The 26,463-nt window shown below is 37.9% G+C and overlaps 1 protein-coding gene across 2 annotated transcripts in view; it reads left to right on the forward strand.

Moving 5' to 3' along the window:
• LOC139142261 (palmitoyltransferase ZDHHC17-like) overlaps positions 1-26,463 on the forward strand; it is a 35,936-nt gene that overhangs the window by 2,765 nt on the left and 6,708 nt on the right. The window contains exons 1-13 of one of the 2 annotated variants that reach the window (XM_070712147.1): positions 928-1,144; positions 8,381-8,682; positions 10,891-11,113; positions 12,860-12,924; positions 14,909-15,071; positions 15,511-15,636; positions 16,246-16,385; positions 16,974-17,074; positions 18,822-18,946; positions 19,666-19,822; positions 23,484-23,567; positions 23,987-24,144; positions 25,227-25,321. In XM_070712147.1, coding sequence (XP_070568248.1) covers positions 1,058-1,144; positions 8,381-8,682; positions 10,891-11,113; positions 12,860-12,924; positions 14,909-15,071; positions 15,511-15,636; positions 16,246-16,385; positions 16,974-17,074; positions 18,822-18,946; positions 19,666-19,822; positions 23,484-23,567; positions 23,987-24,144; positions 25,227-25,321 — 1,826 coding nt within the window. In that variant the 5' untranslated portion in view covers positions 928-1,057. Of the gene's footprint in view, positions 1-927; positions 1,145-8,380; positions 8,683-10,890; positions 11,114-12,859; positions 12,925-14,908; positions 15,072-15,510; positions 15,637-16,245; positions 16,386-16,973; positions 17,075-18,821; positions 18,947-19,665; positions 19,823-23,483; positions 23,568-23,986; positions 24,145-25,226; positions 25,322-26,463 lie in introns of those variants that run through there. The other variant, XM_070712154.1, reaches the window with a different exon arrangement.

The raw sequence follows: 26,463 nt of genomic DNA on the forward strand, positions 1-26,463 counted from the left end.
TAGATCCTTTTTTGCAGGTTACCATATGTGATGTGATTTCTCAGAATTGTCACTTACTAAGTAAGTGCAAAACAATTTGCCACAGTGATACAGAAAATTTCAATGAGCGTATGATTACTTCTGCAATCTACACTTGTGCATGGAAAATTGTACATTGTAAGCATCTTTATTAATATTATTTTGTACCTATTGTAGTGACATTCTTGAAAAGCTATGTCATTTGTTGTTTTTGGTTTTGTTGATATTAATGTTGGTAGAATTATAGACGTCACAATAAACAAAACATGCTAAGCATAGATTTTTAAAAATCTCAATTGTTTGGGAGATTTTGCAGAAAATTTGTCATCCTTCTGCCAATCTACAAAAACTTGATGCTTCTGACATGCAAAAAAAAAACCCCATGCATTTGTATTTACATGTACATGTAGATTGATAATGTCAACAGACCTGTCAATTTGAAAGATGCATCTTCAATAATAGATGAATGGTTTAGAATACAAGATAACAGTTGCTGTGCCCATGGCAAGACTGATATCATGGACTCTTGTCAGACATGTACCGGTACATGTATGAAAACTTTGTAATTGACCCTTTCTGAATGTCTCTGTATTCTTGTTAGGAGTGAAAATGTACTTTTACAGAATTGAGTTGATTTCTGGTGTGTCCCTTAGCCTAACCTTTGACCTTGACAGCCTCACTATCAGTCCTCACTGTCTGTGACATAAACTATGTTGTGTCAATATACACTACCAATTATCTTTTTTGATAAACAAAAATCAAGCCGAGCTTACACAAGGGCTAACCACAATCCAAGGACCATGGGCTAACATAGTTTCTGTAAATTGTTGCCATAGCAACAACTGAGTAATCAGACCTAAGTTAGGTGTGTCTATTTACCTTACTGATATTCAAAAGAGGTCAAAGGTCAACATAGAAGCATAGCTTGGTAGAATCCATGAGCCATGGATTGTTGGTTGATGAAATCATAGATTCTAGAGAACTTTAACATTTCAATGACTGTTAGCAAGCTCTGTTGAGATCAGACTGGATTTAGAAAATGTCATTTCATGGCGATGTACCAATCCAGATGGTAGTTGTGGATGATGGATGGGAAAATGACGAATCAAATGTCAGGGAGCTATTGGTAGGATTGTTAATGTGTGTCTACATTGTGTGATCTGTATATATACCTGGTGTGAGCTGTGTGTCCATACTCAGTGTGAGCTGTGTGTCTACTGTCAAACCAGCACTGAACAGTCACATGATTCATACAAAATATGTATCAACTTGGTGTTTGGGCTAGTGGTTAAAAAAGTTACACGGAATTGTAAAATCAATGATTGTATGAAGGTTAATGCACACGGATATTAACAATGGCCATGCTCTGTGGCAGCAATAAATCCAGTCAGTCCTTCCAAACGCTGACAGCCAGCATGTGTTGGAGAGTTTAGAAAGAAACACTAAATACCACCCATACAAACAATGTCAAAAATCATTGATCTAAGATAGAGTTTTAAAGTAATCTACTGCAATGGTTCATACACTGTGTGGAATATATCTGACCAGTGACCTTTGCTATGCTGATAATTTAGGTTCAAAGGTCATAAACATGCAGTCCTCAAATCAGGTCAACTTAGTATAGCTTTCAACGGCTCATTTTGTGCAAATTTATCAGTTTCTACTTTTTGTAAGTGTCCTTCAATCCCCCAGGCATAACTCACAACTGACTGGCCTTGCCATTACAATAAAATTCACAACATACTAAAGTATGAAAGCTCTTCTCAGTGTGTTCTATGGCTCATACAGTAGCAGTACATGTATTGTAATATGTAAAGTAAAGTGTACCTTTATGTCCTGTACAGTATACATAATATGCAAAAGTCTCTTTAGTGAAAAGATATTTTTGGAGTATGTGAATGACATATCAAGTTAATGGAGACACATTGCTCATCTTGTACTATGTTGGTACATTGTAGTTACTTTAGAGATGGATAAGTTTCAATTTTGGAGATGGAGAGACTGTGTTGTAACATTTCACAACTCTACACTCATATTTCACTAAGTCAAGTAAATCAAGTATATCAAAGATATCGGTCAAAAATGCCTGGAAATATTGATGTGTAACAGATCCTTTCCACTTTACCCTTTTTCTGCAAAATCAATGTTGAGCAAATTGCTTTAGCTCATGGTATTTTGAAGATAATGAGAAATTCAAGTTTGTAAGCATTTTGACATTTCAAAAAATAATCCATATTCAGATTGTTCATCCATAAGTATTTAACAGATGACTCATCAAATCAAATGATAATAGTGAAATATCAGATTTGGTGTAAACATTGATCAAAATATTTTACACTCTATCTAAAAGGAGGTGGCAGTCATAACTGTGTTTGTAAGCCTTTCTTGTTACATTGGTTGTAAGGGTGCCTTACTCTCTGTGAGTGCAGTTGACATGTTACATTGGTTGTAAGGGTGCCTTACTCTCTGTGAGTGCAGTTGACATGTTACATTGGTTGTAAGGGTACCTTACTCTCTGTGAGTGCAGTTGACATGTTACATTGGTTGTAAGGGTACCTTACTCTCTGTGAGTGCAGTTGACATGTTACATAGGTTGTAAGGGTACCTTACTCTCTGTGAGTGTGGTTGTAAGGGTACCTTACTCTCTGTGAGTGCAGTTGACATGTTACATTGGTTGTAAGGGTGCCTTACTCTCTGTGAATGCAGTTGACATGTTACATTGGTTGTAAGGGTGCAGTTGACATGTTACATTGGTTGTAAGGGTGCCTTACTCTCTGTGAGTACAGTTGACATGTTACATTGGTTGTAAGGGTACCTTACTCTCTGTGAGTGCAGTTGACATGTTACATTGGTTGTAAGGGTACCTTACTCTCTGTGAGTGCAGTTGACATGTTACATTGGTTGTAAGGGTACCTTACTCTCTGTGAGTGCAGTTGACATGTTACATTGGTTGTAAGGGTACCTTACTCTCTGTGAGTGCAGTTGACATGTTACATTGGTTGTAAGGGTACCTTACTCTCTGTGAGTACAGTTGACATGTTACATTGGTTGTAAGGGTACCTTACTCTCTGTGAGTACAGTTGACATGTTACATTGGTTGTAAGGGTACCTTACTCTCTGTGAGTGCAGTTGACATGTTACATTGGTTGTAAGGGTGCCTTACTCTCTGTGAGTGCAGTTGACATGTTACATTGGTTGTAAGGGTGCCTTACTCTCTGTGAGTGCAGTTGACATGTTACATTGGTTGTAAGGGTGCCTTACTCTCTGTGAGTGCAGTTGACATGTTACATTGGTTGTAAGGGTACCTTACTCTCTGTGAGTGCAGTTGACATGTTACATTGGTTGTAAGGGTACCTTACTCTCTGTGAGTGCAGTTGACATGTTACATTGGTTGTAAGGGTACCTTACTCTCTGTGAGTGCAGTTGACATGTTACATTGGTTGTAAGGGTACCTTACTCTCTGTGAGTGCAGTTGACATGTTACATTGGTTGTAAGGGTACCTTACTCTCTGTGAGTGCAGTTGACATGTTACATTGGTTGTAAGGGTGCCTTACTCTCTGTGAGTGCAGTTGACATGTTACATTGGTTGTAAGGGTACCTTACTCTCTGTGAGTGCAGTTGACATGTTACATTGTTGTAAGGGTACCTTACTCTCTGTGAGTGCAGTTGACATGTTACATTGGTTGTAAGGTACCTTACTCTCTGTGAGTGCAGTTGACATGTTACATTGGTTGTAAGGTGCCTTACTCTCTGTGAGTGCAGTTGACATGTTACATTGGTTGTAAGGGTACCTTACTCTCTGTGAGTGCAGTTGACATGTTACATAGGTTGTAAGGGTACCTTACTCTCTGTGAGTGCAGTTGACATGTTACATTGGTTGTAAGGGTACCTTACTCTCTGTGAGTGCAGTTGACATGTTACATTGGTTGTAAGGGTACCTTACTCTCTGTGAGTGCAGTTGACATGTTACATTGGTTGTAAGGGTACCTTACTCTCTGTGAGTGCAGTTGACATGTTACATTGGTTGTAAGGGTACCTTACTCTCTGTGAGTGCAGTTGACATGTTACATTGGTTGTAAGGGTACCTTACTCTCTGTGAATGGAGTTGACATGTTACATTGGTTGTAAGGGTACCTTACTCTCTGTGAATGCAGTTGACATGTTACATTGGTTGTAAGGGTACCTTACTCTCTGTGAGTGCAGTTGACATGTTACATTGGTTGTAAGGGTACCTTACTCTCTGTGAGTGCAGTTGACATGTTACATTGGTTGTAAGGGTACCTTACTCTCTGTGAGTGCAGTTGACATGTTACATTGGTTGTAAGGGTACCTTACTCTCTGTGAATGCAGTTGACATGTTACATTGGTTGTAAGGGTACCTTACTCTCTGTGAATGCAGTTGACATGTTACATTGGTTGTAAGGGTACCTTACTCTCTGTGAATGCAGTTGACATGTTACATTGGTTGTAAGGGTACCTTACTCTCTGTGAGTGCAGTTGACATGTTACATTGGTTGTAAGGGTACCTTACTCTCTGTGAGTGCAGTTGACATGTTACATTGGTTGTAAGGGTACCTTACTCTCTGTGAATGCAGTTGACATGTTACATTGGTTGTTAGGGTACCTTACTCTCTGTGAATGCAGTTGACATGTTACATTGGTTGTAAGGGTGCCTTACTCTCTGTGACTGCAGTTGACATGTTACATTGGTTGTAAGGGTACCTACTCTCTGTGAGTGCAGTTGACATGTTACATTGGTTGTAAGGGTGCCTTACTCTCTGTGAATGCAGTTGACATGTTACATTGGTTGTAAGGGTGCCTTACTCTCTGTGAATGCAGTTGACATGTTACATTGGTTGTAAGGGTGCCTTACTCTCTGTGACTGCAGTTGACATGTTACATTGGTTGTAAGGGTGCCTTACTCTCTGTGACTGCAGTTGACATGTTACATTGGTTGTAAGGGTACCTTACTCTCTGTGAATGCAGTTGACATGTTACATTGGTTGTAAGGGTGCCTTACTCTCTGTGAATGCAGTTGACATGTTACATTGGTTGTAAGGGTGCCTTACTCTCTGTGACTGCAGTTGACATGTTACATTGGTTGTAAGGGTACCTTACTCTCTGTGAGTGCAGTTGACATGTTACATTGGTTGTAAGGGTACCTTACTCTCTGTGAATGCAGTTGACATGTTACATTGGTTGTAAGGGTGCCTTACTCTCTGTGAATGCAGTTGACATGTTACATTGGTTGTAAGGGTGCCTTACTCTCTGTGACTGCAGTTGACATGTTACATTGGTTGTAAGGGTACCTTACTCTCTGTGAGTGCAGTTGACATGTTACATTGGTTGTAAGGGTACCTTACTCTCTGTGACTGCAGTTGACATGTTACATTGGTTGTAAGGGTACCTTACTCTCTGTGACTGCAGTTGACATGTTACATTGGTTGTAAGGGTACCTTACTCTCTGTGAATGCAGTTGACATGTTACATTGGTTGTAAGGGTGCCTTACTCTCTGTGACTGCAGTTGACATGTTACATTGGTTGTAAGGGTGCCTTACTCTCTGTGACTGCAGTTGACATGTTACATTGGTTGTAAGGGTGCCTTACTCTCTGTGACTGCAGTTGACATGTTACATTGGTTGTAAGGGTGCCTTACTCTCTGTGAATGCAGTTGACATGTTACATTGGTTGTAAGGGTACCTTACTCTCTGTGAATGCAGTTGACATGTTACATTGGTTGTAAGGGTACCTTACTCTCTGTGAGTGCAGTTGACATGTTACATTGGTTGTAAGGGTACCTTACTCTCTGTGAATGCAGTTGACATGTTACATTGGTTGTAAGGGTACCTTACTCTCTGTGAATGCAGTTGACATGTTACATTGGTTGTAAGGGTGCCTTACTCTCTGTGAATGCAGTTGACATGTTACATTGGTTGTAAGGGTACCTTACTCTCTGTGAGTACAGTTGACATGTTACATTGGTTGTAAGGGTACCTTACTCTCTGTGAGTGCAGTTGACATGTTACATTGGTTGTAAGGGTACCTTACTCTCTGTGAATGCAGTTGACATGTTACATTGGTTGTAAGGGTACCTTACTCTCTGTGAATGCAGTTGACATGTTACATTGGTGTAAGGGTACCTTACTCTCTGTGAATGCAGTTGACATGTTACATTGGTTGTAAGGGTACCTTACTCTCTGTGAGTGCAGTTGACATGTTACATTGGTTGTAAGGGTACCTTACTCTCTGTGAATGCAGTTGACATGTTACATTGGTTGTAAGGGTACCTTACTCTCTGTGAATGCAGTTGACATGTTACATTGGTTGTAAGGGTGCCTTACTCTCTGTGAATGCAGTTGACATGTTACATTGGTTGTAAGGGTACCTTACTCTCTGTGAGTACAGTTGACATGTTACATTGGTTGTAAGGGTACCTTACTCTCTGTGAGTGCAGTTGACATGTTACATTGGTTGTAAGGGTACCTTACTCTCTGTGAATGCAGTTGACATGTTACATTGGTTGTAAGGGTACCTTACTCTCTGTGAGTGCAGTTGACATGTTACATTGGTTGTAAGGGTACCTTACTCTCTGTGAATGCAGTTGACATGTTACATTGGTTGTAAGGGTACCTTACTCTCTGTGAATGCAGTTGACATGTTACATTGGTTGTAAGGGTACCTTACTCTCTGTGAGTACAGTTGACATGTTACATTGGTTGTAAGGGTACCTTACTCTCTGTGAGTGCAGTTGACATGTTACATTGGTTGTAAGGGTACCTTACTCTCTGTGAGTGCAGTTGACATGTTACATTGGTTGTAAGGGTACCTTACTCTCTGTGAGTGCAGTTGACATGTTACATTGGTTGTAAGGGTACCTTACTCTCTGTGAGTGCAGTTGACATGTTACATTGGTTGTAAGGGTACCTTACTCTCTGTGAGTGCAGTTGACATGTTACATTGGTTGTAAGGGTACCTTACTCTCTGTGAGTACAGTTGACATGTTACATTGGTTGTAAGGGTACCTTACTCTCTGTGAGTGCAGTTGACATGTTACATTGGTTGTAAGGGTACCTTACTCTCTGTGAGTGCAGTTGACATGTTACATTGGTTGTAAGGGTACCTTACTCTCTGTGAGTACAGTTGACATGTTACATAGGTTGTAAGGGTGCCTTACCCTCTGTGAGTGCAGTTGACATGTTACATTGGTTGTAAGGGTGCCTTACCCTCTGTGAGTGCAGTTGACATGTTACATTGGTTGTAAGGGTACCTTACTCTCTGTGAGTGCAGTTGACAACTCCCTCCCCTTTAAAGGGTACCTTACTCTCTGTGAGTGCAGCAGTCTTGTTACATTGGTTGTAAGGGTACCTTACTCTCTGTGAGTGCAGTTGACAACTCCCTCCCGTTTAAAGTGTACCTTACTCTCTGTGAGTGCAGTTGACTTGTTACATTGGTTGTAAGGGTACCTTACTCTCTGTGAGTGCAGTTGACAACTCCCTCCCGTTTAAAGTGTACCTTACTCTCTGTGAGTGCAGTTGACAACTCCCTCCCGTTTAAAGTGTACCTTACTCTCTGTGAGTGCAGTTGACAACTCCCTCCCGTTTAAAGTGTACCTTACTCTCTGTGAGTGCAGTTGACAACTCCCTCCCGTTTAAAGGGTACCTTACTCTCTGTGAGTGCAGTTGACAACTCCCTCCCCTTTAAAGGGTACCTTACTCTCTGTGAGTGCAGTTGACTTGTTACATTGGTTGTAAGGGTACCTTACTCTCTGTGAGTGCAGTTGACAACTCCCTCCCGTTTAAAGTGTACCTTACTCTCTGTGAGTGCAGTTGACAACTCCCTTCCCTTTAAAGGGTACCTTACTCTCTGTGAGTGCAGTTGACAACTCCCTCCCGTTTAAAGTGTACCTTACTCTCTGTGAGTGCAGTTGACAACTCCCTCCCCTTCAACCCTTTCACCACCATGGTTTGTCCCAAATCCATTGTTTTCTATGGTAAAGTTGGACCTGTATACAGGGAACTGGGGGTGAAAGGGTTAAAGGGTGCTTTACTCTCTGTGAGTGAAGTTGATGAATACCTTCCCTTTAAAGAAAATCAATCTAGTAACTGTAAGCTGTAACAAGGATCAGTGTTAGCCGGGTTTCTAAAATTATAGAATAGTTTGCACCGTTTTGTAAAATACTTACATGTATCAGATGTGTTGTGTGACCAGATCTGTACAGTCATTTAAAGTTCTCATGTATTTGGGTTTGTTTCAGTCAACATGTTCTACAAGTCCAGTTTATATATACTCATACTGTATTGTATTTATTTGGTTGTTGACAGTAAACATGACAATGTAACCTGTATATTTTTCACTGACAGGGACATGTACATAAGCCCTACCCAGTCCAGCCAACCTATGATCCAACTCTACCGTACCCATCACAAGCACCAATACCACCCAACATGGCTGATGTCAACAGTTTCCTCGCACAGCAACAACCAACCATCAAGAAGAAAGAAGACGATTACAGTTCATGGGACATCGTCAAGGCAACACAGTATGGAATACTGGAAAGAGTTAAAGAACTTGTTGATGAAGGGTATGATGTAAGACAACCAGATCATGAAAATGTTACATTACTACACTGGGCTGCTATTAATAATAGAATTGATCTAGTCAAGTAAGTCAGTCATCCATGTCTTGGAGTTTACTCGGATATTCCTTGGACAACACTACACAGATGTTTGTAAAAAAATCAGATATTTTGTCGTTTCCTTTCACTCAGAGAAATAAACTGCACTGATTATCATGTATTGTTCAAGGTTTATCTTGACATTCACAAACTGCACACATCTTAATTTTGATTTGAAGTATTTTACAGTATTTTAAGAAAACTTGGGGCGAGTAAAAAACTTTTTCATTTTATTCAAAGCATTCTGCAGTATGTCTAGCAGAACAGAGTTAGAAAGTACTCAAAATACAGTACAGTGCTGCGATAACTGTATACGATGATTCAATCGGGCCAATTTTTTAGCTCCGCTGTCAGCGACGCGGAGCTTATCAAATAGGTTGATTATCCGTCGGCGTCCGGCGTCGTCCGGCGTCCGGCGTCCGTCGTCGTCCGTCAACAATTGCCTTCTCCTCTGAAACCACAAGTCCAATTGCTTTGAAATTTTATATGCAGTTCACTTGGGGTGACCTCACTTCAGTTTGTTCAAATCATGGTGAAATTTGCATATTTGTATTTTTGGGGCATTTTTTGGTGTTTTTGGTAAAAAAATCTTCTTCTCTGAAACCGCTTGTCCGATTGCTTTGAAATTTGATATGCAGTTTGCTTAGGGTGACTGAAACCAGATTTGTAAAAATGGTGGTGAAATTTGCATATTTGTATTTGTAAGGCAATTTTTGTCATTTTTGGTAAAAAAAATCTTTAAAAATCTTCTTCTTCAAAACTACTGGTCAGATAGCTTTTATATTTGGTACATATGTCCCTAGGGATGATCTATTTCAGATTTGTTCAAATTGTGCAGAAATATGCAAATTTGCATTTTTAAGGCAATTTTTGCCATTTTTGGTTCAAAAAATGTATTTCTCAAAAAGTACTGGTCTGATAGTTTTGAAATTTGGTATACAGGTTTCTATAGACGAACTAAGTAATATATATTGAATTTCTGATGAAATCTGTAATTTTGTATTTTTGGGGCAATTTTTGCCATTTTAGTCAAAAAATGTGTATTTCCAAAACTACTCATCTGATAGCTTTGAAATTTAGTATACAGGTTCCTACAGATGAACTAAATGATATTTATGGAAATAATGATGAAATCTGCAATTTTGTAATTTTGGGGCAATTTTGCCATTTTTGGTCAAAAAATGTGTTTCTCAAAAAGTACTGGTCTAACAGCTTTGAAATTTGGTACACAGGTTTCTACAGATAAGCTACGTAATATATTTTGAATTTCTGATGAAATCTGTAATTTTGTATTTTTTGGGCAATTTTTGCCATTTTTGGACAAAAAATGTGTATTTCCAAAACTACTTATCTGATAGCTTTGAAATTTGGTATACAGGTTTCCATAGATGAACTAAATGATATTTATTGAAATAATGATGACATCTGCAATTTTGAATTTTAGGGCAATTTTTCTCATTTTGGTCAAAAAATTTTAGCCAATTTTTCTGGCCACTGCATTGAGTTATCAAAGATTTCCACCTTCTTCATCAACATGTGTCAAAAATAGTTATTCTGTACATAAACACAGCGGAGCTATATCGGCCGCTAGGTCGCTTGTTCTGGCTTGAACTGAAAGGCATCCTTGACTATACTTGACATTGATTTCTTTTCATCACATCAAAAGGTAACATGCATACCACTGGCTTTGAATCCTCACCATCACACTATTTCAGTCAGTTATATATTGATTCTTCTTAATACTTTGCTATGGAATAAAAGGCAAGAAAATCACAGATCACATTGACCATTGCTGGACTTTGATTGTTTTAGCACTGAGCTGTGGAATATACATACATACATGTACATGTCGGGCTACAAAGTCACAGATAACATTGACCATTCTATATCTTGGCTTGGCTGTCCAAGAGATTCCAATAATATGACATCATTGGTGGCATAGCAGGCGAAACAAAAAAATCTGCAAAGTTTTATCAAACAATACCTTTATCTGTGTATGATGACTATGAGTGTATGATCTCATTTCAAAAACAATACTGAATTTTAAACTTAAAAGATGTTGAGTGGATCAGAGTGAGATACAATAGGTTAACTAACAACGATTTCAGCTTGCTAGAAAAATGACAGTTGAATTTCAAGTACATCGTTCCAAGATTGAACATAATCTGTTTATGACATTGTTTTGTTTCTTCACAGGTATTTAATAAATAAAGGTGCAATAATAGATGAGCTAGGAGGTGAATTGAATTCCACGGCATTACAATGGGCAACAAGACAGGGTCATCTACCAATGGTTATACTACTCATGCAATATGGTGCTGATCCATCCATACTTGACGGTGAAGGCTGTGCATGTGTGCACCTAGCAAGTCAGTTTGGTCACACGGCAATCTTAGCGTATCTTATAGCTAAGGGTGAGGTGAGTTTAGCAAGTCAGTTTGGTCACACTGCAATCTTGGCGTATCTTATAGCTAAGGGTGAGGTGAGTTGAGCAAGTCAGTTTGGTCACACTGCAATCTTAGCATATCTTATAGCTAAGGGTGAGGTGAGTTTAGCAAGTCAGTTTGGTCACACAGCAATCTTAGCTTATCTTATAGCTAAGGATGAGGTGAGTTTAGCAACTCAGTCTGGTCACACTGCAATCTTGGTGCCTCTTATTGCTATAGTATTAGTGCGAGTTGAGTTTGGTAAGTCAGTGTGTCGATTGCATTGCTTAAGGATGTACGATCGGAAAAAGTAAAAGTAATGTCAATTTTTTCAAATGGGGATTTTTGAATACCTACATATGTGAATAGTCCAAAACTGGGAAAAAAACATGGGGTCACCGCGCTTGTTTTTTTACAAAATGACATTAAAAATTCACGGTTTTTCAAAAATCACTAAAAATCAATAAACAGGTCATCATTTTCATATTTATATCATGATTGCATTTTTCACGTTTACACTGTAAAAGAATAAAGAATTATAAATCTAAGCTACTTTGAAGATTTTACTTACATTAAAATTAAGTTAAAAAGTCACCATATTTATTTTTTAACCAAAATTGCAACAAATATGCCCCAAATTTTAGGAATGGAAGAGGGTAATTTATTAATTATTGATAGTTTCTACTAATGTCAATTTCTCAAACTTTGCTAAATAATAGCAATTTTTGTGAATTTTCCAAAACCACATTTTGTTTAGTAGGTCACCGAGCTCGATTTTTCACAATTTTGCAAAAACTAACTAGGATTTAAAGGTTCTGGCGATAAACCATGCTCTCCCCGGTTCGTCGCACGAGGGCGCTCTTCAAATGCCGCTGACCTAGCTGCCGTGGCTACCTGCAGTGGCCCTGTCAGGCATGGTCATGATTTAAGCCCACCATTAAACTTTATGGAGAGGGAAATGACAGAACAAAGCAAAGACTTTTAGGTTCTTCTACTTTTTAGAGTCTATATATTAATACAGCATACAAAAAATCACGTAATATTTATTGCCGTGACGCTTATCGGTGGGGATTAGGTTGACTTCGCTGCAGGCTAAGTAAGTTGTCACACACTACGTGGAGCCAGGAGCCGAGGCCGTGAACTTGGCGTTTCTCCAATACACGATGACAATCGTAAAGGCAAGCCCGCAACTGACACAAGTGTCAAGATTTTCGGCTAGTTCACTCAAATCGACAATGCGACGGCCATTCTTCCATTCTCCGGTAGGTCTACTAGCGGGACACTATCATTTGGATTATAGGCCTAACCACGACCTCCTCTTGTATAGTGAATCAGACGTCACACTTCTGACTTACGCTGTACAGGCTACAGTCATGTTGCATTTTTTTATCTCTTTGCTGAATTCTCGTACCTTCAAGTGTGTTTTGAGGGCACGCTGAACATTTTCTCGGCGCGATTTTCCTTTACCTGCAGACGACATTTTGTACAGCGCAAAAACGTTCGGAACGTCACTTTGCGCGCCTGGTTACTATGGATACATTTCTGCGTGGCAATCGGCGCAGTACGCTTATATTTTTCCAATCGTACATGCTTAAATATCTTGTACCTAAGGACAAGGTGAGTTAAATAAGTCAATTGTGAATATACTTGCAATTTTCGAGCATCTACATGTACAAACTACACCTGTTTTTAATATTTGGTAATAATTCAAGTTATACACTTTTCTTTTGAATTTACAGGATCCAGATTTGATGGACCAGAATGGAATGACACCATTAATGTGGTCCTGTTACAGAATGTTTTCGTAAGTATCACCAGTCTTTTGCAAACTTTCTGTATTCTAAAATTTTTGTGTTTTATTACATGCCTCGTATATTGAACTTTGCATGCTCCATAGGATTCAATGGTAACTTGTTGATGATGTTGCAGGATGCATGGTCATCATTTGACTAAAAGTGAACCAGAACTATTTTCAATTTGACAACTTTTGGATTTTAAATAATGATAAAATTACAAATTTTTAAGTAGGAAATAATGTTTTAGCAATTTTATGTGTAAAAAATTTGATAAACTGCATAAGAGTAATTTAGATAAATCAATGCACCATTTGATGATGAAAATTGTTCTATTTTTACAACAGTTTTTTCATCTAACATGGAAATAAAACATATGGTTGTCATTTGTGTGGAAACCCAAAAATTTGGGGTGAAAACTATGCAAGAGAGGCATGTAATAAAAACTTTATAGCCCAAACAAGGGACTGTGTACCCTCGGGACACATATACAATTGTACATAATATTTTTCACTTATAGTAATCGAATGCGAAGTTTTGCGGGAGACACTTGATTCTTGTTAGAAAGGATTGATCTTTTCAAGTACAAATGACATACACTAGAAATTAATCTCTTTGCTGTTACACAGATTAGCATAGGAGAATGTAAAGTTTGTGGAGAGACACTCGATTCTCTAACTTTACAAGTATAACTGACATAAACCAGATATTAGAACATCTCTTTACTGTTGCTCTAATATTCGATATTCATCAGCAAGGCTGTATTTGCAAGAGATGTTATGACAATGTCATAAGTCTATACATGTACATGTATGCTGGCAGAGCAAAAAAGGATGAATTCAAGAGTAATTAAATCACGTACTTTACAATTTTCTGCCTAATATTGCGATTTGACCAGAATGATCAATAGCATTGTTCGCAATTTCAGGTTTGTTACTAAATATAGCTGCATTCACGCAACATTGGACTCTGCTGCTTGAAATTTGGACAAATTTTGTTGTTGCATGCTTTGCTGTTGTTGTAGCTTGTAGTCTTAGCAATACATTACTGTGACTTTTAGTATCAACTGTATTTTAACACTAGGTTTTTTTCGTTCTTGCCAAAAATTTGGACAAATACTTAATGCATATTTATGAAAGAAAATGACGTCATTGCAATCCGTGCTATTCACAATGTTCCTCCAGTATGTCCATAAATTCCATTGCCAGATAGTCAATCATAGACATTCAGTATCCAGTAAAATTATGAATACGTTTTCTCAGACTCCGCTGTTAAATCCTTCAAATCTGCCTCTTCGCTCTGTTTTCACCACAATGCGCTAGTCATTTGAGTATTTCCTCACTGTCTTGGTGATACAGTTTGGAGATCATTTAGTCATGCTATGAAACCAACTAGAAATAATTTGCAGGCAAAGTTATCCTTTATTTAAGAGCTAGTAGATCGTTTTGGCGACTGTTTGACTTCGACAGAACAAATGAGGGACTGTGCTAGTTATTTGTGTTTATACATGTGACAGGTAATAGGTGTTACAATAGACAGGCAACCTTTGTGAGTATGCTAATCTGATCAAGCTCTTTGTAAACCGTGTGGACAGTCTTATTAACAGGTTGACTGTCAATAAAATAGATGCTGTGATGTTATTAGTTCCAACAAGATTTTAATGGAGAACAACTATCCAACACTCCACTGTCAGTGATTGTGTAAAGTCAGAGGTTATAGGGCGCCCTCACATGACCAAACCTCTCATTCTATAGCTTTGCAAAAATGATCAGTTGTAGATAGCAACTCCAGTTGGAGTGCAATTGTCATCAAATGTTTAGGTATCAGGATGTATACTGCTTAACATCTATCAGCTGGACAGCTCTGACAGACCAATTTGAAACAGTCAGGGCAAGTGTCCATTGGTTAAATGTCCAGTGTATGTCATTCTCAAAACCAAAGACCTGTTTCCGCTTTTACTAACATTTGACATGAACTGTTGATATTTTTATACAGAGTGGATCCAGCAAGGTTGTTGTTAACCATGGGTGCCAGCATTAATCTCCAAGACAGAGTGCATCAGAATACAGCGTTACATTGGGCAGTGATGTCAGGGAACTCATGTGTCTTTCAAGTCTTACTCAATGCTGGTAGTGATTCCTATGTAGAAAATGCAAAGGTAATAGTGTAATCACTTTGACTCATTTATCTGAAATTTGACATTTTTTTGACCTCTCTGAGACCTTTTATGACTATCCTGGTATTTTAGTCAGTATGAATCTATCAGTTTAATTGACGATCAAAACATTTATTTAATACTAGCAGATATCTTGCCTGAATTCTGTCATGGAATTTTGATCAAAGCCAAGTTTCAAGCAAAAATATTATCACACCCAAACGTCAATACCATGTCGTGTAGAAATCATCAAAACATTTCTTTGAAGACAAATCATGGAAAGTTACCTAATTCATTATTCGACTGTGCTCTGACATCAAAGGTGTATTATCAATCAATGATTTGTAGAAAGTTACTATTACTTTTTCTGACGTTTTTCATTCAGAATATTTTTTTAGCGACAAAGCTCTGATGATGTAAGTCTCTGTTGTTTTAATTTCAGGGAGAAAGTGTCTTCAAGTTGGCTCTTGCCAAGAAAAATTTGTATGCAGTCAAGAAAATCCAAGAACACAGAGGAACAACTCATTTCAAGAGTATGGGAATTCTTAACAGGCTAGCTATGAACAAGGTCAGTAAGTGGTTTGGAACAGCGCCCTCAGCGGCTAAATTTGTTTATTCATTTGGAATATCCTGATGTGAAAAGTGTTAATTTGTTTGATGTTTGATACAAATATTCAGCTTCAGTGCTTCTGAATCAGTGTTGTACTGAAAATAAGCCGGACAGCGCTCATTGCTTTAATGATAGCACCTGCCTTACATTGGAAATCAACATGTTGATGTTTGACGATCTCCTTAAAGTCTTGCATTGATTAGAGAAACATGTCTTTATCCAGTAGAAATTATGTCATTTGTGAATGTAATCATGAGTGATAATCACTTTCAGCTGTTGTCACTTTATTTACAATGGAATGTCTATAACTGACAGATGTCCATGGACTCAACAGAGTAATTTGTTGGAAGAACAAAGTGAGATTGTACAGACTGTCTTTGCAATGTCTTTCATGTTGACAGCATTTTCAGAAACCTTACATGCTAGTCATTAATTTGTTGTCACAATGCTAACCCTATTGTACTTTGTGTGTGTGGAAGTAGTACTTAGGTTATGTTACAGAATCTATCAAGTGTAGGGATGTAGGAATTTGTTTTTGCAGTAATATTTTTTTTCTTTCTATTTCAGACTTATAGAACCAGAGTGATGTATTCAGTACCATTTTTTCTATTTTTCCTGATTGGTTTTATCCCGGAATTAGAACTTTCCTATTCCATCAAAGCACTATTACTAGGTCTGACCTATCTATTCTTCTGGTTTGTGTCAAGGTGAGTCGCTCAAATTATTCCTTTTACTAGAAAAGTCATCTGATATTATGTAGGAATGTACTCCAAGGTTCTCAGCTAAAGTTGTTGATGGAGTTGACGCAGACCATCAGAATATTTACTTGTGGTGAAAATAAAACAGATGATGGCCATTACAAAATAAACATGGAGATCTTTATCTGTTGATAAACTGCCCTTGAATAACTTCTGAATGTTGTCAATGATATATTCACACATCACAGCAATGTTGTTTAAAAACACCACTTTCACTTTGTGAGTATCCAAAGACATCTGACTTTAACTGTGAGGTCAAAGGTCAGTCTAAATGGCTTAAAAAATAAGGAAAACTTCCATCCGAAATGTCAATATTTCTGTGACAGTTTTCAAATCCTTTAGCAGTGAACAGTGGTTGTTTATACATGCAAGGGCCACAAACATTACGTGGTGGTCAAAAATGGACAAACTAGTTATTCTTGAATTGAAAAAGCAGATGTAAATTTCCAATCTTGTCTTCTAATTTGATGTCATTGTATATGTTTTTACCAAAAGCATGCTGTCATTATTGTATCACAATTCTGTTCATATTTACAGGATGTTCTTTGATGAGCGCTATGGCAACGTGACGCCAGTGTCTGTGTACTTAGCAACCAAACTGTTGATGTACACATCGTGGTTTGTCTTCTATTGGCCCTATATCCTTTATATACATTTAATAAATTTGACTTGTTTGTAAGTCCATTATCTTCAGTGTTCCTTATTGTTCTCAGACTTTATCACAAACACACAGTGAGTTATTAAAGTCTCAGGCAGCCAATCATATTTTCGATGTGGTGGATTTCTACAGGTAAATTGCATACAAATACATAAATAATCAAAAGTAAAGTTTTAAGGTTATACAGGAATTTAATGCCAAAAATGCCTAAAAAGATGAAAAGATGAATAAGTTCAGCTAGTTTCATGAACAAACAGAGCTTTTTGCCATGGCAGCAATTACCCGTGTGTTAGAAGTATGTATGAGATCACTGACTTAGACTATTGCCCTGGTGAGAAGTTAGCTTTTCACTCTCTGTACATTTCAATATCATGCACCTGGCCCACTTAGCACAAGACAAAAATGATTAAGGTGGTGAGAATTCATATTACGCTGTTCACTCCCTTACACTGTAAAGTGGTCCACACTCACCTTCCATAACAATGGGCTTGGTCCAAACCATTAGTGGTAATAGGGTTAAAGGCACAAACGATGTGTTTTGCAAAGGTAAGGGAACATTAGTAAATGATTTTGGAACCTCGGTAACATTTTTGCAGTCCCTAAATGTGATGCATTGATAGACCAAGGGGAACCATCGTACAATCACTGGGGGACTCTGGTGGTAACATGTAGCCTGTAGCTGCTTACCGCCACTAACATGTATTACATGTAAAGGAAGTGTATGGTGTCCACAATCATTTGACAACTATAGCTTTGGATTACATCATGTATGAATCAGTCTTCAATTAACTAGGGTTACAATGAATTCAAATTTGCATAGTATCACATTTTGATGTCTTTCAAAACATCACCAAACATCATTGGATAAAATTAAAATAAGTTTCTGTGAAAATTGATGGCCAACAATCTGACTTACAAGTATGTTTAATCAGAGTTTGGATTCAAACTGTTGTCAACATTAATCTAGAACAAACTACAAAACAATGGGAGTGCATCCTTAATAGAATGCAACTATATGCTTAATCCTTGTTCTTGAAACTTTCCCCTTTAAATTCGTTTACCACTAACCACCACACCTTGTCATATCCTTTTGTTTTCCATATTTTACCTCTAGAGGACGACTGGGTAAACCAAAGCAGTAAGATCAAAAATAGAGGCACTAGTGTATTTACTGTACCAGGACTCGCTTTCTACACAAGATTGGCTCAATTCCAAGTTAAAGCTACAGCAGTATTAACTTTTGACGAATCTTCTGTTACTTGCATTCTGTTTGTAAAATACTTCTGTTTAGTTTTCAACTTTTCAACATAGCCAGTATGAGTTGACTACAATCCGATATTATTGGTTCAGTCCAAACTTATATTCATATATCATTGATAGCATTGTGTATTGTACAAAATGTTATTATTGACACACAATGCATTGTGTGTACAAGGCTTTAACTGTATTTCAATGTGCTGGAGATGAAGAAGAAAAGCACATTTATTTTCTGAAAAAAAATAAAACATTGTTAAAAGTTATGCCTATTGCCCATTAAAAGAGAAACTCCTCCAACTCCACAGAAGATTATGTATACTGAACTTCTATAGTTTTGAATTACTGTGTACTCATTGTGAACACATACCCAACAACCCATAGTGAGATAATCTGATTTAAGAATTATCAACTCAGTAAACTTTATCAAACAAAGAAATTTTGGCAACTTGTTTCCTTAACAGAATGTGTACATATCAACACGATGTCTATTCACATACCGTTTTTCATCAACTCAGCTCTCTTAGTTTATAATTTCACCAAAGCATGGAGAAGTGATCCAGGAATTATTTCAACATCTCAAGAACAAAAGAAAAGGGTAAGTTTCATCTTTACCTTCCATGCTATGACACCTGACCTCTGACCTTTTATACCATGATGCTGACCCCTAACCGTCATGTCTTGACATCTGACTTTCCGTGACACCGGACCCCTGACCCTTTACCTACCATGATGCTTACCCCTGACATTCATATCATGACATCTTACCTGACATAATTTGACAAGGTAACATCCCATTCTGTTGAATGACACTACGATTACATCTGCAGTACAGCAACACAAAATGATAAGACAACAGGCAAACTTTATCAAGATCATATTTTCAATGTAAAATCAGACTTTCTGGATATTTCATGAACTTGGAAATAGAACAACATTTATTGTGAGTAGACATATTTTCACAGAGGAGTAGACAAGTCAGTTTAGGAATGATGATAAGGATTTGTAAGATGTTGTGTAAATCACTGACAGTATAAGTATGATTTTAATACCAATTTTTATACAAGTTGTATTTAAACTATATGGTATGCAAGCACTTCCGTGTGGAAGAGTTAACAGTTATTGTTCAAATACTTGACAGAAATGAATTATGGGTCAGATTCAGCTTTCAGTCATGGCAATGTGTACAAGGTATTGGCCAATCCAGGCAGTCCTGCCGCAATGCCTGGAGTGGATTAAGCTGTATCGTGGCCATAAGAACCAGAACTAATCCAGGATTCAGTGATGTCTATCACGTGATTTCTTTCCCTTCTACAGACAATCATTGAGTTAGCTGAGATGAATAAACTGAGTGTTGACATCTTCTGTACAACCTGTCTGATTAGAAAACCAATTCGATCAAAACACTGTTCATATTGTGACAAATGCATCGCTAAGTTTGATCATCATTGTCCCTGGATAGACAACTGTGTGGGTAAGTTTGATCATCATTGTCCCTGGATAGACAACTGTGTGGGTAAGTTTGATCATCATTGTCCCTGGATAGACAACTGTGTGGGTAAGTTTGATCATCATTGTCCCTGGATAGACAACTGTGTGGGTAAGTTTGATCATCATTGTCCCTGGATAGACAACTGTGTGGGTAAGTTTGATCATCATTGTCCCTGGATAGACAACTGTGTTGGTAAGTTTGATCATCATTGTCCCTGAATTGACAACTGTGTTGGTAAGTTTGATCATCATTGTCCCTTGGTAGACAACTGTTGGGGTAAGTTTGATCATCGTCCCTGGATAGACAACTGTGCGGGTACGTTTGATCATCATTGTCCCTGAATTGACAATTGTGTGGGTAAGCTTGATCATTATTGTCCCTGGATAGACAACTGTGTGGGTAAGTTTGATCATCATTGTCCCTGGATAGACAACTGTGTGGGTAAGTTTGATCATCATTGTCCCTGGATAGACAACTGTGTGGGTAAGTTTGATCATCATTGTCCCTGGATAGACAACTGTGTGGGTAAGTTTGATCATCATTGTCCCTGGATAGACAACTGTGTGGGTACGTTTGATCATCATTGTCCCTGGGTAGACAACTGTGTTGGTAAGTTTGATCATCATTGTCCCTGGATAGACAACTGTGTGGGTACGTTTGATCATCATTGTCCCTGGGTAGACAACTGTGTTGGTAAGTTTGATCATCATTGTCCCTGGATAGACTATTGTGTGGGAAAGTTTGATCATCATTGTCCCTGAATAGACAACTGTGTTGGTAAGTTTGATCATCATTGTCCCTGGATAGACAACTGAGTGAGTAAGTCTTCACCAACAATGATTGCATTCAAGGTTGTCAGGATGGTTCTTACCACCTGAAAGTTTTCCCAACATTTTTTCAACATCTTCTAAGCTCCTGTCAAGACTAGGATTAGAGATAGGATTTGGATTAGTGTGCATTGGGTAAATGTTTGGGGGATAACTATCCTTAAAGACATTACATGTAGCTAACATCAATCCATTGTACAGTATCAGTGATATTACCTCCTTTAATGTGATGAGTCAGGATGGTTACCCCCTGACTGGATGCCGTACTGTGTGAGTTTGAACTGATCAAGAATTTATTACCTGGACATTTCCCACCCACCAGTTAGGGCTAGGGTTAGGGCAAATGTGCAATGGTTAATGTCAGGGGGTAACTGCACTAGAACACAGTAGTTAACAACAATTCCTTGTATGATATCAAGAGCGTTGCTACAGTACTTGGCTATAACTACTGTGTCATTTCCACCGGCTACTTGGGGCTACAGTCAAGGGTAGGGTGAAGGTTCAGTGGGTAAAAGTCTACAGGGTAACTGCCCTTGAACTCATTCAAAATTCTCTGAGTAACAAAGTGACTTATCCCATTGTGTTGTTTGACATCAATGTTACAGATAGTGGATTGTCACTTACAATACCACTCCCTGTGAATCCCCCTTCCTCTGACAACCTATCAATGACAAGGTGACCCAATGTGAAAAAGGTTTACAATGCTAGATTATTGATAAACTACAAATAAATTACTGTAATCAATAACAAACACCACGGTTTGGTGGGTTTTTCTTTGCACAAGGAAAACCTGATACAACACTCTGTTGGATTTGTACATTGAGTGACCATCCCACAGTTTGTAATAAGTCCTGTCATTGTCCATGTATAGGATCTGTACATTGAGTGACCATCCCACAGTTTGTAATAAGTCCTGTCATTGTCCCTGTATAGGATCTGTACATTTAGTGACCATCCCACAGTTTGTAATAAGTCCTGTCATTGTCCCTGTATAGGATTTGTACATTTAGTGACTATCCCACAGTTTGTAATAAGTCCTGTCATGTCCCTGTATAGGATTTGTACATTTAGTGACCATCCCACAGTTTGTAATATAAGTCCTGTCATTGTCCCTGTATAGGATCTGTACATTTAGTGACCATCCCACAGTTTGTAATAAGTCCTGTCATTGTCCCTGTATAGGATCTGTACATTCAGTGACCATCCCACAGTTTGTAATAAGTCCTGTCATTGTCCCTGTATAGGATTTGTACATTTAGTGACCATCCCACAGTTTGTAATAAGTCCTGTCATTGTCCCTGTATAGGATTTGTACATTCAGTGACTATCCCACAGTTTGTAATAAGTCCTGTCATTGTCCCTGTATAGGATTTGTACATTTAGTGACCATCCCACAGTTTGTAATAAGTCCTGTCATTGTCCCTGTATAGGATTTGTACATATAGTGACCATCCTACAGTTTGTAATAAGTCCTGTCATTGTCCCTGTATAGGATTTGTACATTTAGTGACCATCCCACAGTTTGTAATAAGTCCTGTCATTGTCCCTGTATAGGATTTGTACATTTAGTGACCATCCCACAGTTTGTAATAAGTCCTGTCATTGTCCCTGTATAGGATTTGTACATTTAGTGACCATCCCACAGTTTGTAATAAGTCCTGTCATTGTCCCTGTATAGGATTTGTACATTTAGTGACCATCCCACAGTTTGTAATAAGTCCTGTCATTGTCCCTGTATAGGATCTGTACATTCAGTGACTATCCCACAGTTTGTAATAAGTCCTGTCATTGTCCCTGTATAGGATCTGTACATTCAGTGACTATCCCACAGTTTGTAATAAGTCCTGTCATTGTCCCTGTATAGGATCTGTACATTTAGTGACTATCACACAGTTTGTAATAAGTCCTGTCATTGTCCCTGTATAGGATCTGTACATTCAGTGACCATCCCACAGTTTGTAATAAGTCCTGTCATTGTCCCTGTATAGGATCTGTACATTCAGTGACCATCCCACAGTTTGTAATAAGTCCTGTCATTGTCCCTGTATAGGATCTGTACATTCAGTGACCATCCCACAGTTTGTAATAAGTCCTGTCATTGTCCCTGTATAGGATCTGTACATTCAGTGACTATCCCACAGTTTGTAATAAGTCCTGTCATTGTCCCTGTATAGGATCTGTACATTTAGTGACTATCCCACAGTTTGTAATAAGTCCTGTCATTGTCCCTGTATAGGATTTGTACATTTAGTGACTATCACCACAGTTTGTAATAAGTCCTGTCATTGTCCCTGTATAGGATCTTGTACATTCAGTGACTATCCCACAGTTTGTAATAAGTCCTGTCATTGTCCCTGTATAGGATCTGTACATTCAGTGACTATCCCACAGTTTGTAATAAGTCCTGTCATTGTCCCTGTATAGGATCTGTACATTCAGTGACTATCCCACAGTTTGTAATAAGTCCTGTCATTGTCCCTGTATAGGATCTGTACATTCAGTGACTATCCCACAGTTTGTAATAAGTCCTGTCATTGTCCCTGTATAGGATCTGTACATTCAGTGACCATCCCACAGTTTGTAATAAGTCCTGTCATTGTCCATGTATAGGATCTGTACATTTAGTGACCATCCCACAGTTTGTAATAAGTCCTGTCATTGTCCCTGTATAGGATCTGTACATTCAGTGACCATCCCACAGTTTGTAATAAGTCCTGTCATTGTCTCTGTGACCTATATTGCAATTGCTGTACTCTTTGGATAATGACAACAATACTTTATAACCATTGTTATTGTTCTGTTTGGTAACCCTACAGGTAGTGGAAACCACCAGTATTTCATCGGATATTTATTCTTCCTGGAGGGAATGCTATTTTGGTGTATATACGGAACTTTGCAATGTAAGTTTAACCCTTGATAAACTCTAACAGATGTCAATTTTGAAGTTATCCCCAGTGAAAAAGTCATAAGAAATATTGTGTAGGGTTGTCCTTGCCTTACCAAGGTGAATTATGTTAAGTGTTTGTGTATTTATGAATTCTTAAAAAATACAGAAAATTCAATTTCAAAACTACAAACACTAGTAAGTGTAATTTTGACATTTCAACAATAAGACATCATTATTGAGAGTTTGGACATTGAATGGACGACGTATCAAATTGAATTGACTTTATTTGACATAGTTTGGTACTCAAATTCATAAAAGTTGCCATTTTCAACTAAATTCAATTGAATTCAACCCTGCAAAAGACAAAAAAGAATAAACATTATGCAGTCAAAACCCCACAAAACTAATTTTTTTTTTCTTTCTTTTGCAAAGATTGGGATGGAATTTGTCCAACTGACTTTGAAAAGGATGGTTTCTGGTTGTTTATATGGTCACTAATGAAGTGTTCACCCTGGGTCTTTTGGACTTTTTGTAACGCTGTCGTTCATGTCATTTGGGTTGGATTGCTATGGCTCTGTCAAATGTACCAGGTAAGTAAACAACTTATGTTCTAAGTCCGACAACTTTCTGTCTAAGCCAGACAAGTCCAACAACTTACCTACCAAGTCTGACAACTTACCTACTAAGTCAGACGACTTACCAACCAAGTCTTAAAGCTTACAGACCAAGTCAGACAACTTACCTATTATGTCTGACAACTTACCAACTAAGTATGGCAACTATCCACTAAGTATGGCAACTTACTGAGTCATTCAGTCTATCTGCCGGGTCAGACAGCTTTTGCAGGTAATTCAAACAACTTATTGAGTCAGATAGCATACTAGCTAAATCAGACAAGTAACCCAACTTAGTCACATAGCGTACTAGCTTTGTCAGAGAGCTTTCAAAGGTCAGTCAGGCTGCTTACCAGCTCAGTCACACAACTTGCAAGCTTAGTTAGATGACTTGCAATGGTAAACTGGTCAAATTACCAAGTCAAGTAAGCCAGATAGCTTTTCAGGTAAGATAGATTGTCAAACTTGTCAAATAAAACAAATTGTTTTAGCCACATAGGTGTGATTAGAATGTATGTGAAACTCATGAAATGACAAAAATGTTTTAACAACACAAAGGCATTTAATGCATTTAAAATGTTGTCAGTTTATTCCATAAATGTTAGGGTTCACGTAACTTCTAATAATGATAATCAATTTTACTCTTTTTAAATTATGCAATATTTCCATGCGCTTTCCTGTAAGCTACTTTATAATTTCTTTTTCTGAAAAGTTTTTGAGATCAGCAAGATTCAGATGATGATGTCCACAACTCATAGAATGTTCTTATGGCGACCATAGTGACTTAGTGTTAAAAAGATTTTAAGCATATCAGTCAATCCATTTTGCCATATCTTGAGGTAAAATATTCAAGAGCAGATTTCATCACATGCTTTTAAGACAAGTATTTTAGTGAAATATCCAACTAGCACTGAATCAGGCCAAAGTTATCCTGTCAATTTCTTATCAAAAGAGTGTTATGACTTCAACTCATTGTTGTGTGTAGTGATTTTGACACGAAACAATTATTCTTCAAAATTATTCTTCAAAATATTGACAGCTGTCTGTGTTTGTTTCAGGTTGTAGTGATTGCAATGTCAACCAATGAACGCATGAATCAACATAGATACAAACACTTCCAGGGTAAAAGAGGAACCATCAAAAGTCCATTCAAGTGAGTACATTGTAGACCATCTTCCTATCTGTGATCTAGTGCTAGCTATCTTAATTCTTCTCCCATCCCAGAACTGGTGAAAACAGTCTTAAATCTATTCCTATCTATTTGCCAGCAATAGCGGTCTTAAATCTATTCCTATCTATTTGCCAGCAATAGCGGTCTTAAATCTATTCCTATCTATTTGCCAGCAATAGCGGTCTTAAATCTATTTGCAAGCAATAGCGGTCTTAAATCTATTCCTATCTATTTGCCAGCAATAGCGGTCTTAAATCTATTCCTATCTATTTGCCAGTAATAGCGGTCTTAAATCTATTCCTATCTATTTGCCAGTAATAGCAGTCTTAAATCTATTCCTATCTATTTGCCAGTAATAGCAGTCTTAAATCTATTCCTATTTGCCAGTAATAGCAGTCTTAAATCTATTCCTATCTATTTGCCAGTAATAGCAGTCTTAAATCTATTCCTATCTATTTGCCAGTAATAGCAGTCTTAAATCTATTCCTATTTGCCAGTAATAGCAGTCTTAAATCTATTCCTATTTGCCAGCAATAGCGGTCTGAAATCTATTCCTATCTATTTGCCAGTAATAGCAATCTTAAATCTATTCTTATCTATTTGCCAGTAATAGCAATCTTAAGGGGGCAAGTTTTTTATCAGCTTTATCTAAAGCACATTGACCAACATGAGAAAAGTTTCAGTTGGAAACTAAGGGCTAACACTGTGCGAATACTCAATGTCAACATGAACTAATGCGAGAACACGGGATTGAGGACTGCCCCTTTAAATTTATTCCTTTCTGTTTACCAGTGCTTGCAGTCTTCAATGTTCTATCATATCTTGTTCTATTCACTTTTCATGCATATAAAATGATTTGCTGCAAAGTGTCACAATCACTGATTCCAAAATTATAGAAATTTACCGGTCTACAGACCAATAGACTGCCAAATGCACTGGTATACACTGGTTTACCAGACCAAAAGAATGCCAAATGCACTGGTATACACTGGTTTACCAGACCAATAGACTGCCAAATGCACTGGTATACACTGGTGACTAATAAACGCCAAATGCACTGGTATACACTGGTTTACCAGACCAATAGACTGCCAAATGCACTGGTATACACTGGTTTACCAGAC

The sequence above is a fragment of the Ptychodera flava genome, chromosome 1, assembly GCF_041260155.1.
Source record: "Ptychodera flava strain L36383 chromosome 1, AS_Pfla_20210202, whole genome shotgun sequence".
Classification (NCBI taxonomy): domain Eukaryota; kingdom Metazoa; phylum Hemichordata; class Enteropneusta; family Ptychoderidae; genus Ptychodera; species Ptychodera flava.